This window comes from Arvicanthis niloticus, chromosome 2, assembly GCF_011762505.2.
Source record: "Arvicanthis niloticus isolate mArvNil1 chromosome 2, mArvNil1.pat.X, whole genome shotgun sequence".
NCBI classification, from domain to species: domain Eukaryota; kingdom Metazoa; phylum Chordata; class Mammalia; order Rodentia; family Muridae; genus Arvicanthis; species Arvicanthis niloticus.
In genome coordinates, this window is record NC_047659.1 from 84,033,455 (window position 1) to 84,050,266 (window position 16,812).

The following is a 16,812-nucleotide window of genomic DNA, read 5'->3' on the forward strand; positions in this document are numbered from 1 at the left end:
AAACAATAAAAACTACTTTGGCCTTCTACTGGGATGGGGAAAAGATTTTTATCAACCTAAGTGACTTAAATGGATATTCAGTTAGTGTATTTGGGGTTTTTTGGGGGGTGAGTTACCTTTATCCTGACTTCTTGATGTCCTTGGTAGTGCCAGATTCTAAACCTTTGGTCATTCAGCTTTTCATTTGCTGATTTAGAGTTTTATTATGTATGTTAAATTGAAATACAGAATTTCATGTGTGTTATGTTGAAAAGACCTATGAAGTTAATTACCAGTTTGGCTTTGAGTTTCTAAATTGTTGCTCCTATCTCTTCTTCTTCTCCATAATGGTAACATTATGCCTTTTAACACCTCTTTGTTTTTTTCATTTTAATGATGTTTCAGAAGGACAGCAGTTGAGACAGGGTCTCTCCGTGTAGTACTGACTATCCTAGAACTTGATTTTTAGATCAGGCTGGCCTTGAACTCAGAAAGCCCCTGTCCCCTCCCCCGCCCCCGCCCCTTGAGTGCTAGGATTAAAAGCATATACCACCACTGCTTGGCTAGTCCACTATCTTTAACTGAAGGTATTCTTTCTTTCTCTTTATAAATAAGGCTTATATTGTGGAGCCCTTTTCATCTAGTGTCTGTGTTTTTTTCTTGCCTTGTTTCTCACTCTACAGCAGAGCAGCCTCCAGACTAAGCTTTAACCATGAGAAGCTGAAGAGCCTTTATTTTCTGGGAAATAAATAATATGTTGTGCTTTTTCTGTGTTTCGGGTTTTAGAAATATTTAAAACAAGGCTTATATTTGTATTTCTAGAGTTTAGGAGACAGTGGCAAAGTTTGAACATTGAGTTTCAAATCAACCTGTACTTGGTTGAGTCTCAGGAAAACAATAATCTGTGTCTTACAGATTTGTTATACACACACATGAAGTATGTCTTTTTTTTTTTTACTGTTAAGCCTCATTTGCACAGCACAGAGCTGTTAATATATGTGCATATACATGCTATAAAAGATTGGATTTTTTGGAATTTTAAATTTTCTATATTTTTATTTTGTTTAGGCACTTAAGAGATTATGGCATTTGATACTCACCATGTTAAAAAACGGAACTTCTCTAATAGTATTGATCTTCCTAGAAAGAGGATCTCTAATTTCACCAGGAAGAACATGAAGGAGGTAAGTACAATAGTTTAAACCATCAGATCTGTTTAATTTCATAGGTTAAGTAGAATTATTGAAGCATACCTATTGTATTCCTGAAGTTATAAGAAAATTTTGGCAAATATACTGTTTTTATAAGCTGTGATATAAATATTTTAGTTGATAAGGAACTCAGAGATGTATTTTGTTCGTTGAAAGGTTGATTAACAATGAAATATTTTTTTAAACCACATTAAACTTGAACTGACTTATTATAAGCACCCTTTAAGTTCATATATGACTGGTATTGTTTTAAAAAAAGAAAGATAATATATTACTTTGCCAAACATACAAAAATACAATATTGTACCTATTGGTTGTAAACATGGTATTAAGACAAGGAAAACACTGACCTAAAAAATACCTACTGCGTTATTTAAACTGCGTTCAGTCATAAAGTTTGTATAACTCTATTAAAAAACTGAAGATGATACCACTGTTTATTTTTGTTTTCAGGTTAAGAGATCTCCAAAACAGTTGGCTACTTACATAAGTAGGTAAGAGCTTCTTTAAAATTTGTAGGAGAATATTGAAGGTAGTTAGAAATGAAGACATAAAACAAGTAAATACTCTTTTTATTATGATTATAGTTAACTTTTTATCAAATAGTTCCTCTGTGTAGGCTCTGCCCTAATGCATCAGCATCATCTATTCCTTAATAGATGCCATTATTCCTAAACAGTGACAAGAACACTAATAGTCAGAGGAAATATGTGGTTGTCGGGATCAGATAGGCAGAAAGCTATATCCAGTTACCAAGCTCTAAAAGCAGCTTTCTAAACCATGGGTATCCAAGGTGTGACCTGGGGTCCCTGGAGCCCAACAGGAAGTGTTTGAAGTCCTTGTTCGTCTTGTCCATTTCTACTCTTTTATAAGTGTACAGTATGAGCTGTTCAGAAATAGCATAATATTAAATAACGACAGAGACAGAAATGAGAATGCAGCTGTCTTCTGTTAAACTGAGAATTAGAAATGGATAAAAATGTGAAACAGCTATTTCTGAAGACTTTCTGTTTGCTCAGAAAAAGGTGCTTCTTTTGGTAAAATATTCTATGATAGTATGTTTCTTTCTTTTTTTCTTTTTTTTGGTTTTTCGAGACAGGGTTTCTCTGTATAGCCCTGGCTGTCCTGGAACTCACTCTGTAGACCAGGCTGGCCTCAAACTCAGAAATCCGCCTGCCTCTGCTGGGATTAAAGGCGTGCACCACCACTTAGCTTCCCAGGACTGTGACTTTTTATTACAGGGAAACATTTTGGGGGCTATTGTAGTAGTGCATGCCTAAATTTCTAGCACTTGGGAAGCTGAGACAGCAGAATTGTCAATGCAAACTTAGCCTGAGCCACAGGGTGAGAGACCCTGGTTCAGGAAAAACATTTCTTTTGGCTCATGGTTTCAGAACTTTAGTCTCTGACTTGTTGCCTTTGGGTCTGTGATGAGGCAGTCCATTGTGGTGAGAGAAAACTGCTTCTCTATGATGGTAAGGAAGCAAAAAGTAATAATAATAATAATCCCCAAAGCTTCTGGAAACTGGTACTCTATAAGATTTTGTTTGTTGTATTTTTCATACACAAAATTAAATATGTTCTAGCTTAAAATAAATAAACTTAAATATCCAAATGTGAATAATTTTTCACTTACTAGAAAATGAGTTAGTTGTTTAGAAAAAGCTTAGATGTCTGAAAAGTGTTCCTATTTTGCTGTTCCCGTGGTTTTTAATATTTCATTTTAAAACACAGAAGCTATTATGTCCTTTTGTTTTTATTTTGTATAACTCGCCACATTTTTATTGCCTTCCAGATAATTTATAATTTTTATTTTCCTCTTCAAATTAAGACTTGACTTTTTAAATTATTTTCTTCTAGTTTTAGTGGATTATAATTGCAAAATGTAGTTGTTTAAATTTTCATTTAAAACATTCTCTTTGCTTTTTTTTCTTTTTTTATTTAAATTCTTTTTACAGAACAGTTGGACAAGCAGTGAAAAGCCCAGATAAACTTCGCAAGGTGCTCTACCACAGAAAGTTAGTTCGTCATTCCTTCCCAAATCTTTGTTACAGAACTAAGCAGTCCCCTAACAGTGGGGGCTGTGACATGGCAAATAAAGAAAATGAACTGGCTTGTGCAGGCCATCTACCTGAAAATTTACGACACGATGGTCGGACATTTGTGATTAACACCAGTGATTCTGGGTCTTCACAGACAGAAAACCCATCATCAAAATATAGTGGTTTCTTTTCTGAGGTAAGTCAGTTTTAGCTTAACTTTATTCCTGTTGTACTACTAGTTGCGTTGTTTTGCTTTTGATTTCCTTTTTTCCCCCTCTTTCTTCTTTTAGCTGATAGCCACTTATTGAATACATATGTATTTGAATTGTGTTCACTGCCTAAGACAGATGTACAGATGAACCCCTGTCTCTAACAGTGTCTGAAATAGAATGAAATGCCTGATAGGCTGTTGTAAATATCCAAAGTGACAAGTTGGCAAGGAGAAATTTAAAGGAAGACAGGATAGAGACCTTTTACCTTAAAAGTAGATCAGTGAAACCTGTTATCTAGTCAGTTTTGCTGGGTTCTTTGAACTACCCAGTGGGGACCTGATTCAGCAAACCTGCTTCTACATCTTTTAAATGTTACTGTAAAATTAACCCTAAGGAAAGTAACTATGCAAATATATGTGTTTACACACATCACAGTGTTTACAGAAACAGCTTTAATAGAAAAATAAGAAATAATCTAAAAAAAATGGTGATATATAAAGACTAAAAATATGTTACTGTTTTTTGTTAAATGAAGTCCATATGTGTTTTAGCATTGAAAATGCCCATGGATTCATATGTTTATGTATAGACAAAAATAATTTTTTTTAAATAAAATTTTAAACTTTTTGGTGTGTTACTATATGTACCTATTTGTCATTGTCTAAAGCATGATTTGGGAAGACACATTCCAGTTTAGTGGCTGTAATTGCTCTGGACAATGATGTCAGATACTTTTGCCAGTAGGGTATTCACTTTTTGTCTTAAATAGTTTTGAGCTAAAGTTTTCATAATAGGAATGTATTACCTTATTTAAAATTAGATGGCACATCTGTCGTGGTTGTAACAGGACCACACTCTAGTCTGTGCTCCATCTCTCATGCTGTTTATTTGGTAATCACTAGCCTATGTGCTTACCTTTTCTCTGTCCACATCCATAAAATTCGGATAGAAATAACTTGCTGTATAAACTACTGGGATTTTTGAGGGAAAAAAAAAAAACCAATAGCAAGGAGAGAGGAAATAAAAAGTACTAAATTTGTTCACATCATTCATTCACTGAATTCAACTGTAAACTACAGTATTCTTTTTTGAGGGCCAGTATAAGGAGTTAACTTTGCATAATTTAAGGCTGTGTCTACCAGACCGTTTTTATTATTTAAAAAAAAAAAAGTCTGTCATGTTTCAGTGTGGTTTTTTAACAGATTAGATTATTGCTTTTCAGGTTTCTCAGGACCATGAGACAATGGCTCAGGTTCTATTCAGCAGGAATTTGAGATTGAATGTAGCTTTGACTTTCTGGAGAAAGAGAAGTATAAGTGAACTTGTAGCTTATTTAGTGAGGTGAGTATGACATTTTTGTTTCTGTTTAACATGAGTAATTTTTAATGAGATATGAAAAGTGACTATTTTATTTTTTTGAAAAGTGACTTTTAAGAAAGTTTTTATTGGTTAAAATTTAAACATTGTATTTAGCATCCATAGAGACACTATCGTTTAAATTACATTCATCACCAATTTAAGTGTAATAAGGATACAGAAAACAAAGCTCTTACTTTTTCTGGTTAGGATTCTTTTCTTATCTGTAAAACTAAATGTGGGAAACCTACCATTTGAAAAAAAATTCCCTTTGGGAATTTTAAGCATTGCCCTCGTCGTTGTACTTAAGTCTCTGAAATACTGCATTACTGATGCCTACTCCATGCCTCACTGAGTACCTTCTTTAAAAAGATGTGGTTCATCCTTTCCCGTGTCTTTTTCTGTCCCTCTGTAGCACTTACCGTCAGCATCCTGCTCTGTGTGTTTATTCTGTGTTTACCTCTCTTTGATCCACTGTTGCCTCCTACACCCACTCAGGCACTCGACAGCAATCCCTGTCTCTGTTTCCCTTTATATCCCCAGTACTTGACTCATGATAAATACTGAAGTTGTTAAATATCAAATGCCTTGAAAGGAGGATGGAGATTGTAATATGAATGTAACTAAGGACACTCTAAGCAATGGTATGTGTCTTGTACTCGCAGGATAGAAGACCTTGGAGTTGTGGTAGATTGCCTTCCTGTTCTAACCAATAGGTAAAAACAGTAATTTTTTTTTCCAGAAAAAAAAAGCTTTAAGGAAAAACAATTTTTAATCAGTTCATATTTTATAACTTTATAATTTCTTTAGTTTACAGGAAGAAAAACAATATATTTCACTTGGCTGCTGTGTAGACTTATTTCCTCTAGTAAAGTCTTTACTTCAAAGCAGATTTGAAGAGTAAGTGCTAATTTAAATTTTAGCTTCCTTTTTCTCTCTTAACAGTCTTGATTTTTTTGTTTTGCGAGTACGTGGTAGGAGACTGGGAGGTACATAATGCCTGGTTTTTTTTGTTGTTGTTGTTTGTTTCTTTTTTTTTTTTTCCTTTTTTTATTGGATATTATATTTACATTTCAAATTTTATCCCCTACCCCATTCCCCCCAGTTTTGTTTTTTTTAATTAAAACATCTTACCTACACTTTATTTATTGTGACAGTGGGGTGAGAGAACAGCCTCTAGAAGTTGGTTCTCCTTCAACTGTTGTCAGCTTTGTTGTCAGATTCATTTACCCACTGAGCCATTTTCTCCATCCCTGTTTCTGCTCCCAAGGAGTTTATATATGATTAGGACAGGAATATAAACACTAAAGAAAAATTACAAAAAGATCTAAGAATAGCTATGTAATTTCTCTGGCTTTGTGAAGTAGATCATGAAAGTAGTAAAATATATTTTTCTTAGCCGGGCAGTGGTGGCGCACACCTTTAATCCCAGCACTTGGGAGGCAGAGGCAGGTGGATTTCTGAGTTCAAGGCTAGCCTGGTCTACAGAGTGAGTTCCAGGACAGCCAGGGCTACACAGAGAAACCCCTGTCTTGGGGGGTGGGGGGGTGGGGGGGTGGGGGGGTGGGGGAGGGTGGGGGGGTGGGGGGTGGGGGGGGAAGAAAAGAAAAAAAAAAATATATATATATATATAAAATAAATTAAATGCGTGCGCCACCACTGCCCAGCAAATATATTTTTCTTAAGAGGAGTGATTAGTGTATGTATATCTGTGGGAGCTTTTGGGAGGTATCATTATTATTATAGGCTTATATGAAAACACTTACATTTTGTCACAATATTTTATTTCAGATATGTAATTGTTGGCTTAAACTGGCTTCAAGCAGTAATAAAAAGGTGGTGGTCAGAACTCTCATCTAAATCAGAAACTATAAGTGATGGGTAAGTATAGCTTTAAAGATAATTTGTAGCGAGCGTGCGGTTGTGCACGGCTTTGGCGCCTGCCGCCAGAGGGCCGACTGCGCCCGAGTTCGAATCCCGTGTTCCCAAGTCTCATGGGGCAGGGGGAAGATAATTTGTGCTGAAATTTATATGGAAAAGTATCTTTTTTGTTGTTTTTTTTGGGGGGGGGGGTTGTTTTTTTCAAGACAGGGTTCCTTTGTGTAGCTCTAGCTGTCCTGGAACTCATTCTATAGACCAGGCTGGCCTTGAACTCAGGGAAAAGTATCTTAATTAAACAAAGTAGTGAGTTTATTCTGTGATCATCATATAATTTTATTTTCTTCATTTTCAGAGAAATATTGAACTGAGGTACTTTTTATTTATGAAAAACCATGCAGAATCCCATAACTCCTTATAGCTCTGCTGCCAGTACCTTACCTCTTATGTTTGTTTTGTGACCCTCTCACTATGTGTCTTCAGCCCCAACATCCTCAGTGCTGATAAAAGGCAGCATACCTATCTCAGCCCTTCCCTCACGAGGGGTAACAACATAGCAGGGGCATAACCTTCACATGCACTGTACTAGTAAGGTAGAAGAAAGGAGCTGCCCTTGGTGCAGTAAAGAATGAAACTGTCCTGACAGGTCTCTGAAAATGGTTATAATTAACATGATTTGATTATTGCCTTAGTTTGAATATATGTGAGGATTCTCCTAAATGTACTGAACTCAAGCCAGGTATGGAACACGTCTGTAATCCCAGCACAGGAAGGCCAAGGCAGGAAGAACACAAGCTTGAGGCTAGCCTAGGCTGCATAGCAAAACTTTGTATTAAAAAACAAAAAACAAAAAAAGGAACAAAGAACAAAGAGCCAGACAATGTTGAAAACAACACAGTCTCTCTCCCCAATTCCCTCTTAAATTCCATAGTCTTTGTGGACTCAACAAAATTTTCTACCTCATACCCAAGAAAGTTGTCCACTTACTTCATATGCCTACTTGCTGTTTCATCTACTTTGACAACCAAATATTCATGAATTTCTGTCTGGCATGGCATATACTCTTTCAAGAAGTTGCTTGACTTTAGTATATGGTTTTCTGCTGATATAAATAAGTTAAGAGCAAGTCTGTATCTTACTATTTGCTTTCTTGTTTTTCTTTTTTTTTCTTCAGAAATATTAAAATTTTAAAGCAACAGTTGAATGGATTATGGGAACAGGAAAACCATCTTACTTTGGTTCCGGGATATACTGGTAATATAGCTAAGGTAATCTATATTTGTAATTTAAGAGTTATATGTGAATTTAATATTGATTTGTATTGATATGCTTATCTCTCATAGGAAAAAGGCACATTACTAGTTGGGATTTTAATATTTAAACTCCTAGAGGACATTGATAGTTATAATTGCAGAAAGAATTGGTGGTAAGAAGCATTTCCACCCTGCTGCTGGTTGTCATGAATAGTTATTTGCCAGAAAATAAAAACATTGTATGGTTTAAGGAAATATTTATGTTACTGGCTCATGGAATTTTCTTGTATACCTATGTAAAAAGAAACAAATGAGATTGAGCATTAAATATATCACTGTATATTTCCCAGCCCCCTACTGCATCCCCTTTTCTCCCTCCCTACCTTACCTCTTTGTCTGTCTTTGTTTTTGCTCAGACAGTTTTACTATGTAGCCCTGGTTGGCCTGGAACTTGCTTTGTAGGCTAGGCTGGCCTCAAACTCACAGAAATCTGCCTGCCTTTGCCTCCCAAGTACTGGGATTAAAAGTATATATCATCATGTTTGGCAAGAATTCTTTTTTGATTCACTACTTTTACTATGATTATTGACACAGTGAGTTTTTCTTTAATGTTTTGTGTTACAGTCACACTTTTTTCAAATTCATCTCCAATATTCTTCAGAATCTTTCATTTAGATTAAAGTCTTATAAACAGCTCTATTTTTCTGAAGTTGTTTGTTGCTTATAGTTTTAAAGTATACATAACACATTACTATGAAGACTTTAGTAGAGCTGAAAAGCATTGTTTGCCAAAAATTTTGATTTTTTTTTTTTTTTTTTTGGTTTTTTGAGACAGGGTTTCTCTGTGTAGCCCTGGCTGTCCTGGAACTCACTCTGTAGACCAGGCTAGCCTCAAACTCAGAAATCCACCTGCCTCTGCCTCCCAAGTGCTGGGATTAAAGGCATGCGCCACCACCGGCCGGCTTGATTTTTTTTTTTTTTTTAAATGTTATGGTTATTGAGACAGGTCTGTATAGTCAGGGCTATCCTTACGTCACTGTGAAGCCCATCCTGGTGCTGAGATAAACCATCCTCTTGCCTCAGCTCCCAAGTGCCAGGATCAGAGGAGTGTGCTGCCATGCCTGGTTAACTTAAATTCTCTTTTTACTAAAAAGGAAAAGCTTTTTTAGAAACATAGCCTTAATATACTATGGTGATCGTGAAAATTGTTGAGTAATTAAAGTTTCAATATAAAGTCTATAGTAAAATCTTTACTGTGATATCAGCCCCCAAATATGTTGCTTTAAAAATAAATGTTTTCAGGGAGCAATGGGTGGTATATAAAGTAAATAAGGAAGAAAAAAAACATTAGAAGCTATACATTTTCATTAAAAAAATCTTAAAAATAAATGTTTTCTTTGACCCATTCATGTGTATAGTACATTCTGGTCATACTGATCTTGCCCTCCCACTACTTCCAGTCACCCTTCCTCCCCCAAGTCCCCAGTCCACTTTTAGATCTTTTGGGTTTTGTTTCTTTGAGACATGGTTTCTCTGTATAGTCTTGGCTGTGCAGGAACTCGCTCTGTAGACCAGACTGGCTTTGAACTCAAAAAGCTCTGCCTGTCTCTGCCTCTTAAGTGCTGGGATAAAAGTCAGGTGCCACCACTGCCTAGCTTACTTTTATATCTTTTTGCTTTGCTTTTGTTTTTGTTTATGTTTTTGTTCAACATTATTGAACATGTAATATGTGCCAGGACCTGTGGTAAACAAATGCATATCAAAATTTTGAATAAGATTTCTTCCTTCTTTTTAAAGGCTTCAAAGGAAATTAGGGCAAATTAAGAAGCAAGCAGAAAAGAATGCAGGTTAAGTGTGTTTGTATTTGCTTAATTAACTAATAGGATCTTTCTTTCCTCCTTTAAGGACGTAGATGCTTATTTATTACAGCTGCATTGAGAGATTTCATCTTCTAAAGAGTATTTGGTTATTCAGACAGCGCTGGATTATATGATTTCCAAAAGTAGGTCTCTCCTGAGAACCGAGAACTGTGGAAGAAATAAAACCATTTTTTTTTTCTTTTAAAAAGCCACATAATAAAACCACTAATGAAATCCTAACAATCTACTTCACATTGAAGTGGAAATATCCAGAAGGAGCGGCTTCAACTTCAATGAGGTGAAAGTGCACTATGAAGACTGTTTGCCCTTGCTGCATGCAGAATTAAATGGCCATTTGGTAGCGCTGTTTAAGAACTACTGGGTCTTAACTCAGTCCTGCATAAGAATATGATTTATAGTATGTAAAAATAAGATAGGACTTATTTATTATCAGGAACTATAAAGACCAATCATTAAAATTTTTATTGTGTTTTATGAAGAAACACTTAAATGTGTGCAGCTATTTTCTTCTGTCGGAAAGACTTCGAAAGTTTAAAGCATTATAGTAAGTAATATTAAAATTTTTTTATCCACACTGATACTGTATACAAATGCCTTAATTATTGATAAGCCAATGTGTTATAATACCAATATATCTTTTTAAAAAAATTAAAAGCAGCCATGCTTCTGGCATGATAAAATCATGGAATTAAATCAGGGGTTTACATTCATGTAGAATGTTGTTGAAATATATATCAACACCTTTTTTTTTTTTTTTTTTCAGTTTTTTGAGACAGAGTTTCTGTGTGTAGCCCTGGATGTCCTGGAACTCACTCTGTAGACCAGGCTGGCCTTGATCTCAGAAATCCACCTGCCTCTGCCTCCCAAGTGCTGGGATTAAAGGCGTGCGCCACCACTGCCCGGCTAACACCATTTTTTTTAAACTTGAGAAATTTTTAGCATCTCTGATTTTTTTTGGCAAGAATCTTCATGTTATGTTTGTATGTATGTGTTATTCTTACATAAAGAAAAAAGGTGAATATGTATTTGTATGAATGCTTAACTGGAAATGTCCATGGAGTTGGCTAATTTATATTCACTGTTTATTGTATATAGAGTTCTAATATTTTTCATTTCTGTAACATTTAAACTTCCTTTAAGTAAATTTACTAAATATTTCTATATTTTTGCTTTTTTAATTCTAATTTTATATGAAATCTAGTTAATTCCTTGTCACTAAATGTGTTCTGAAAAGTTCCATACAATGTTTCAGAATTGTTTACAGTTAATGCTGACATTGTACTTTAAGTTCCAACACAATGCATCACTACCTCCTCTAATGGTTAGTATGAAATCCCAGCAAACTATATGCAAGCGTTTTTGTGTTTTGTTTTTTTAACATGGCCATTTGAAGCATCAGTGTACTGAATTTTGGAATGTCTTAACAGTTTGAATCGTACCTGTCTTAGATGGAATTGCAGTTGACTACCACTCCTGCTGGCCCATTCATCATCTTTCTGTAATAAGGCTTGCAAGCTTCCAGAAAAGAGAAATTGACTTCCTCTTCATATCCCAATGTACATTTTAAAACTTAAACAGTGACTACTGAGAAGCCTCCCCAGCATCGTTTCTTGCTACGGAGATATTGAAAGTGTTACTTTTCACCGAATTCTGTTTTGTATAGCTATTATTCCAGGTATCTATGTACACCACAGAATGAATATCCGTTGTAGTAATTGATTATTATATCCTCAGAGTCATTCCAGATGACTAGTTTTGTGATTGTGAGGTGAGGTATGTAAGAAGTCATTTTTCAGAATGTGGGAATTTCATAAACCTCCATCATTCTGAAACCTTAAGATGGGAACTACAGCCTTTCTTTCGTCTTAGTCCTTTAGTTTTCACTGTCTTATTGAGCCATTTGGGCAGTTAATATGGTTTGCTTGGCGTGTGATGCTGATGAGACTAAGGGTTTGAGTCTGATCTTTTAAATTCATTAAACTCCTCACATGCACAAAGAAATTCTGTGGTTTCTGATTGTATATTCCCTTCAGTATACGCTTAATAAATTCAATTTGTGATCACAAGGAATGTGGTGTTTACTTCTCAAAGAGAAATAGAATGATTGATTTGTATGATACTAGAGATTCCTAGGTTTGAAAAGAAAATATTCAAAATCAGACTTTATCATTTTTTAGTTGCACAGTATCAAATAATATGAATCCGATTATTGACTCAACAGTATCTTTTAAAAAAATCAAGATTCAAGTAAATGAAGTATCAATAACAATTAAGTATAGTAAGAAGCAGTACTATTGTTTTAACAGAATTCTTATGCCTAAATATGTTTGTTGACATTGAATGAGATGGCATGCTCCATTTTTTATGCTTGGGGCAATGAAAGAAGCAGCCTTACCTCACAGCACACGCTTCAGTTCTGTCCTTGGCCTTAGCACCCCAGCTACTGAGTGGTGACCTTAAGCTCCTTGGACAACAGGTGTATGAAATAAGGATTTTCGAACATTTCTGTTACTATTAAAGTCCTTTCATACTACATTTTCATTACGATAGGGTTATCTCTACCAAACAGCCAAAGGACATTAGGGCCACTCACTGTGTTGTCCTACTTCAGGTAGGACTGTATTCAGTTGCTTTGTTGTTGCTGCGCTGCGCTGCTAAACAGAATACCATAGTGGAGTTGCCCAAGGTCTCTACGACTTGTCAACTTTTCTGCCTTCTTAAATTGTCTGTACTTTGGTAACTTTGCAGGTTTAGGGACAGCTAGATTATTGAGGTGATAGATAATCATAATTGAGTACTTTGTACCTGCTACAGATAAAATAAACAGATTTTTGTAATGTGTGGTCATGATCAGAATAAGCCTTAATATTAGGAAGAAAGTATTAGCAAATAGTTTTTTAAAATATTTTTGGCAGCAATTTAAAAAGCAGTTGGTATCAATTTTATGTATAAATTCTGAAATGTAGGAATTTGGATGTAAGTGGGGAGTATGATACTAGAACTAATCTCTAAAGTCTACTATTGAATTAAATGCTAGTGATTCTTGGTGTTTGATCTATACCTTATAAGAATCTTGGACATGGTTATATGGCTCCATTACTACATTTCTAGCCACTAAATTGGTAGTTTTCTCAAATTTATTATTTCCTTGTTTTGTAAGTTGTTGAGATGATAAACAATAGCCATAATTAATTGGAAGGATTCTTGACTATTAAATACTAATAATAGAAGTCATATTTAAGTGTCTGCTTACTTACATTACTGAAGGAGTCTGGAAAAAAACAGTCTTTAAGCTAATATTTCATCAGGCATCCTAGTCTTCTTTCTACTTAACAAAATGGTCATATCAGTTGCCTTTGTCTGTTGGAGGAAGAACCACAAATCTGACTTACCTACAACTTACTACATGACTGCTAGTACAGACATTTTCTGGGTTCTTTCAGATGGAAATAGTGTCATGTGTTGACAGGTGTTTACAAATATATGCATTTTCCTTTTATTTTTCTAGTCATAAGATTGTAAAAAAAATCTTTGTAATATTCTACTCTTCTCCCTTCTTATTTTGTGACAGGAGTATACAGGAAAAAGTTTATTCCTAAGCCTTGCATAGTGGCAGTACAAGCCTATAATCCCATCACTTGGGCAACAGGCAGGTGATTTCTGTAGGTTCAAGGACAGCCTGATCTATGAGGCAAGTTCAGACCAGCCAGGATTACAAAGTAAGACCCTGACTCAAAAAGAAAACAACAGAAAACTTTCATCTTTAAACATTACATGCGTCCAATTTGTAATATATATATATATGGAATTACTAACAACACTGTAGCAATAGAAATGAATATTGCATTGTAGCTAGCATGCTGGGTACATTTTCCAGTACTACATTTAACATATTTTTTAGTCATTATATTAAAATGCTGTATTTATAATTTTCTCTGGGTGAAGCCATTGAGCTAACAGTGTCTATTAAGAACCAAACTTTAGTAAAAAGTAAGTACAACTACATTTAGAACATTAAATCACCACATTGTCTTTTGAAGATTAAATTAGTTACAAAACAAAAAGATACAGCTGCTGTTTACCAGTATTTTCAGTAAAGGCAATAGTAAAGTAAACCTGCTGATGAGATTTTAAAAAATCTGTCATAAAAATATTGCTTTGATATTGCAGAATTTTTATTCTTCGAACCATTTTCAGATGAGAGTTTCCAAAATCTAGATAAGGATTTGGCCCCCAAATACTTCCTGAAGTACTGATTCTTTTCCTATCCCTTTTTTCTTTTCTATCTCTTTCCCCCTCCCTTCCCCTCCCTCTCCTTCCCTTCCTTCATCCCTCCCTCCTTTCCTTCTCCTTTTCCTCCTCTCCCCCCCCACCCCCTCTCCTTGATTCATTGAGACAAGACTTCTCTGTGTAGCTTGCCTGTCCTGGAACTCACTCTGTAAACAGGCTGATCTCAAACTCAGATCTGCCCACTGAATGCTGAGACCATAAAGACTCATGCCTCCACCTGGCTCTGATTCTTATGTTTTCATTCAAATTGTATTAATTTTTATTTACACCAAAGCTCTAGGAAGAGGTGAGGTTTTCTTCTTTTCAAGGTAAGAAAGTAACTGAGTCCCAGAATATGTTGAACCACGAGAGGTGTGTGCTTCCAGACACTTACTGTAGATGGTGTTCGAGGTCTTGGCTTATGCCCTTGAGATTTGAAAAGCACCTTGAGAAAACATCTTCAAAACGCCATTTGTTCTGATGTTTCCTTTGGCATCTGCATTAATTGTTCTTATTTGGGGTGCAGAAGAGAAACTATTATTTTGGTTGACCAAATAAATGTGTTTTTTAAAGAAAACATTGTTTACTATTATGTATGCTTTTTTATTTTTTTAAATTATAATTATTTTTATTTTGTATTTATTAATAAATAATTATTATATTTATTTATATCTCAAATATTGCCCCCTCCTGTTCTCCCTCACAAAGTCCTCCCCCCCTCCGCATACCTCTCCCCTTCACCTCTGAGAAGGTGCTCCCCCCTCCTCAGGCAACCCCCCTTCTGGGGAATCAAGTCTGTAAGATAGGCATGTCCTCTCCCGCTGAGGCTAGACAAGGCAGTCCTCTGCTACATATATTATGTATGTTTTCTTAAATGTCGCTCCAGGATTTAAAGTTGTATATTCTGTTGCCCATTGAAAGCATCCACTGGGATATCTTAAGACATCTGGATTCAGCTGTTCCAGAGTTAGCCTTATTTTGTATTTGTTTCCCTTCATCTACTGTGCATACAGACTCTAAGTCTTCCTGGGTCCTGGATTAGCATTCGTACCGAATATCCCTAATATCAGTTCTTGCTGAGATGCAAATTTCTTCTTAAACTATTTCTAAATCATTAAGTACTGTTATTGCAACCCCTAAATTTTTCTCTGCTTATTACCTTTCTTAGTTTCTCCTTCCATTAAACTAGAGGGATTGATTCCAGCAGACATTTGTGCCTTTCATTGATCCCGCATCTCTACAACCCATTCTGTATACTCACTGCATCAAGGTAATTTGTAAGGCAGACATCCTACTGTCACTCTTAAAGGTCTCTTAAGAGAGTCTACAGAGATAGTTCAGTCAATAGAGTGCTTGCTCTGCAAACACAGCGACCTGAGTTCAAATCCCAGAACCCTTGTTAAAGACCTGAACATGGTGGTAAGCACAGGGGAGACAGGTGCACTTGGGCTCTGGCTAGTCAGCCAGCTTAGCCTACTTGGGATCACTGTCGGGGAAAAAACAAAACAAAACAACCCAAAAACACAAGCACACACACACACATACAAACCCCACCATTTGTTCTGACATTTCCTTTGGCATCTGCACTAATTGTTCAGGTAGACATTCCTTTGGGTTTTGTTTGTTTGTTTTTTGAGACAGAGTTTCTCTGTGTAGCCCTGGCTGTCCTGGAATTCACTCTGTAGACCAGGCTGGCCTCGAACTCAGAAATCCGCCTGCCTCTGCCTCCCAACTGCTGGGATTAAAGGTGTTCGCCACCACTGCCCGGCCAGGTAGACATTCCTGATAATGACACTAGAGGCTATCCTCTGACCTCTATACACAGTCTTTTAAGGTATTATGTCTTGTTACCTCTTAAAATACCCAAGACTAACTTGTAGTTTGTTTTGAGACAGTGTTATATTCCCACACTGTCCATGAACTTGCTAAGTCGCTATGGATAATCTTAAACTTTGTTGTTGTTTTTACATTTTGGGAGGAGTAGGAAATGTGGAAGTCAGAGGAAAGCTTGCAGGAATAGGGTCTCTTTTGCCATGTGGGTCCTGGGGATTGAACTTAGTTTATTTATTAGGCTTGGTGACAGTGACATTCCCTATTGAGACATCCAGCCAGTGCTGCCTAGAACTTCTGATCTTTCTACCTCAACTTCTCAAGTGGTAGGATTATAGACAAGTTCACCACACATGGTTTTTTACAGGGCTAGAGATCCAAACCAGGGCCAATGGCAAGCGCTCTGCCACCCAGGCTTCTTCGTCAGCTCCACAATTGATTTTTTACAGTTCAGGAGGCTGAAGAATTTAAGCATGGTGTGCCAGCCTCTGCTTAGTGAGGGTTTTCATGCTGCCTCACATTGTGGTAGCCCAGGTCTTTCTTCCTGTTCTCATAAGGTCACTCACTGAAGCTATCATGGGGAGGCCAGCCCTCATGACTTCACTGAATCTTTATTACTCCACCCCAGATTTCCCACCTCCAAATACTGTTAACTATGAGCAAAATTTGAAGCATATGAACTTTTGAGGCGCCCATTTAAACACTGGCATACTTACATTATCTCAGCATCTCCAGTTCAAAAAGCACTAGGTTCAATTTTTGGGTATATTGTGCTTCTTCTGAAAATACTTTGTTCACCTCAACTCTGCACTTCCCTTGGGAAAGTCTCTAGCTTCTGTGGCTAGTGCAGGCCTCCACTGGGTACTCATTAGCCCTGGTTTCTTACTCCAACTTACCAGTTT

At 36.2% G+C, this 16,812-nt stretch overlaps 1 protein-coding gene across 3 annotated transcripts in view; it reads left to right on the top strand.

Moving 5' to 3' along the window:
* Positions 1-11,877, top strand: part of Katnbl1 (katanin regulatory subunit B1 like 1) — a 36,567-nt gene extending 24,690 nt beyond the window's left edge. Inside the window, exons 2-11 of one of the 3 annotated variants that reach the window (XR_013108744.1) lie at positions 1,048-1,163; positions 1,644-1,684; positions 3,149-3,428; positions 4,667-4,785; positions 5,466-5,516; positions 5,611-5,700; positions 6,592-6,681; positions 7,853-7,946; positions 9,837-10,355; positions 11,239-11,877. Coding sequence is in view for 2 of the 3 variants with exons in the window: in XM_034496685.2 (XP_034352576.1) it covers positions 1,062-1,163; positions 1,644-1,684; positions 3,149-3,428; positions 4,667-4,785; positions 5,466-5,516; positions 5,611-5,700; positions 6,592-6,681; positions 7,853-7,946; positions 9,837-9,869 (900 nt within the window). In the remaining variant the exon portion in view is untranslated. Of the gene's footprint in view, positions 1-1,047; positions 1,164-1,643; positions 1,685-3,148; positions 3,429-4,666; positions 4,786-5,465; positions 5,517-5,610; positions 5,701-6,591; positions 6,682-7,852; positions 7,947-9,836 lie in introns of all 3 variants that reach the window. The other 2 variants (XM_034496685.2, XM_076929455.1) reach the window with 2 other exon arrangements.
* The last annotated feature ends 4,935 nt before the right edge of the window (positions 11,878-16,812 follow it).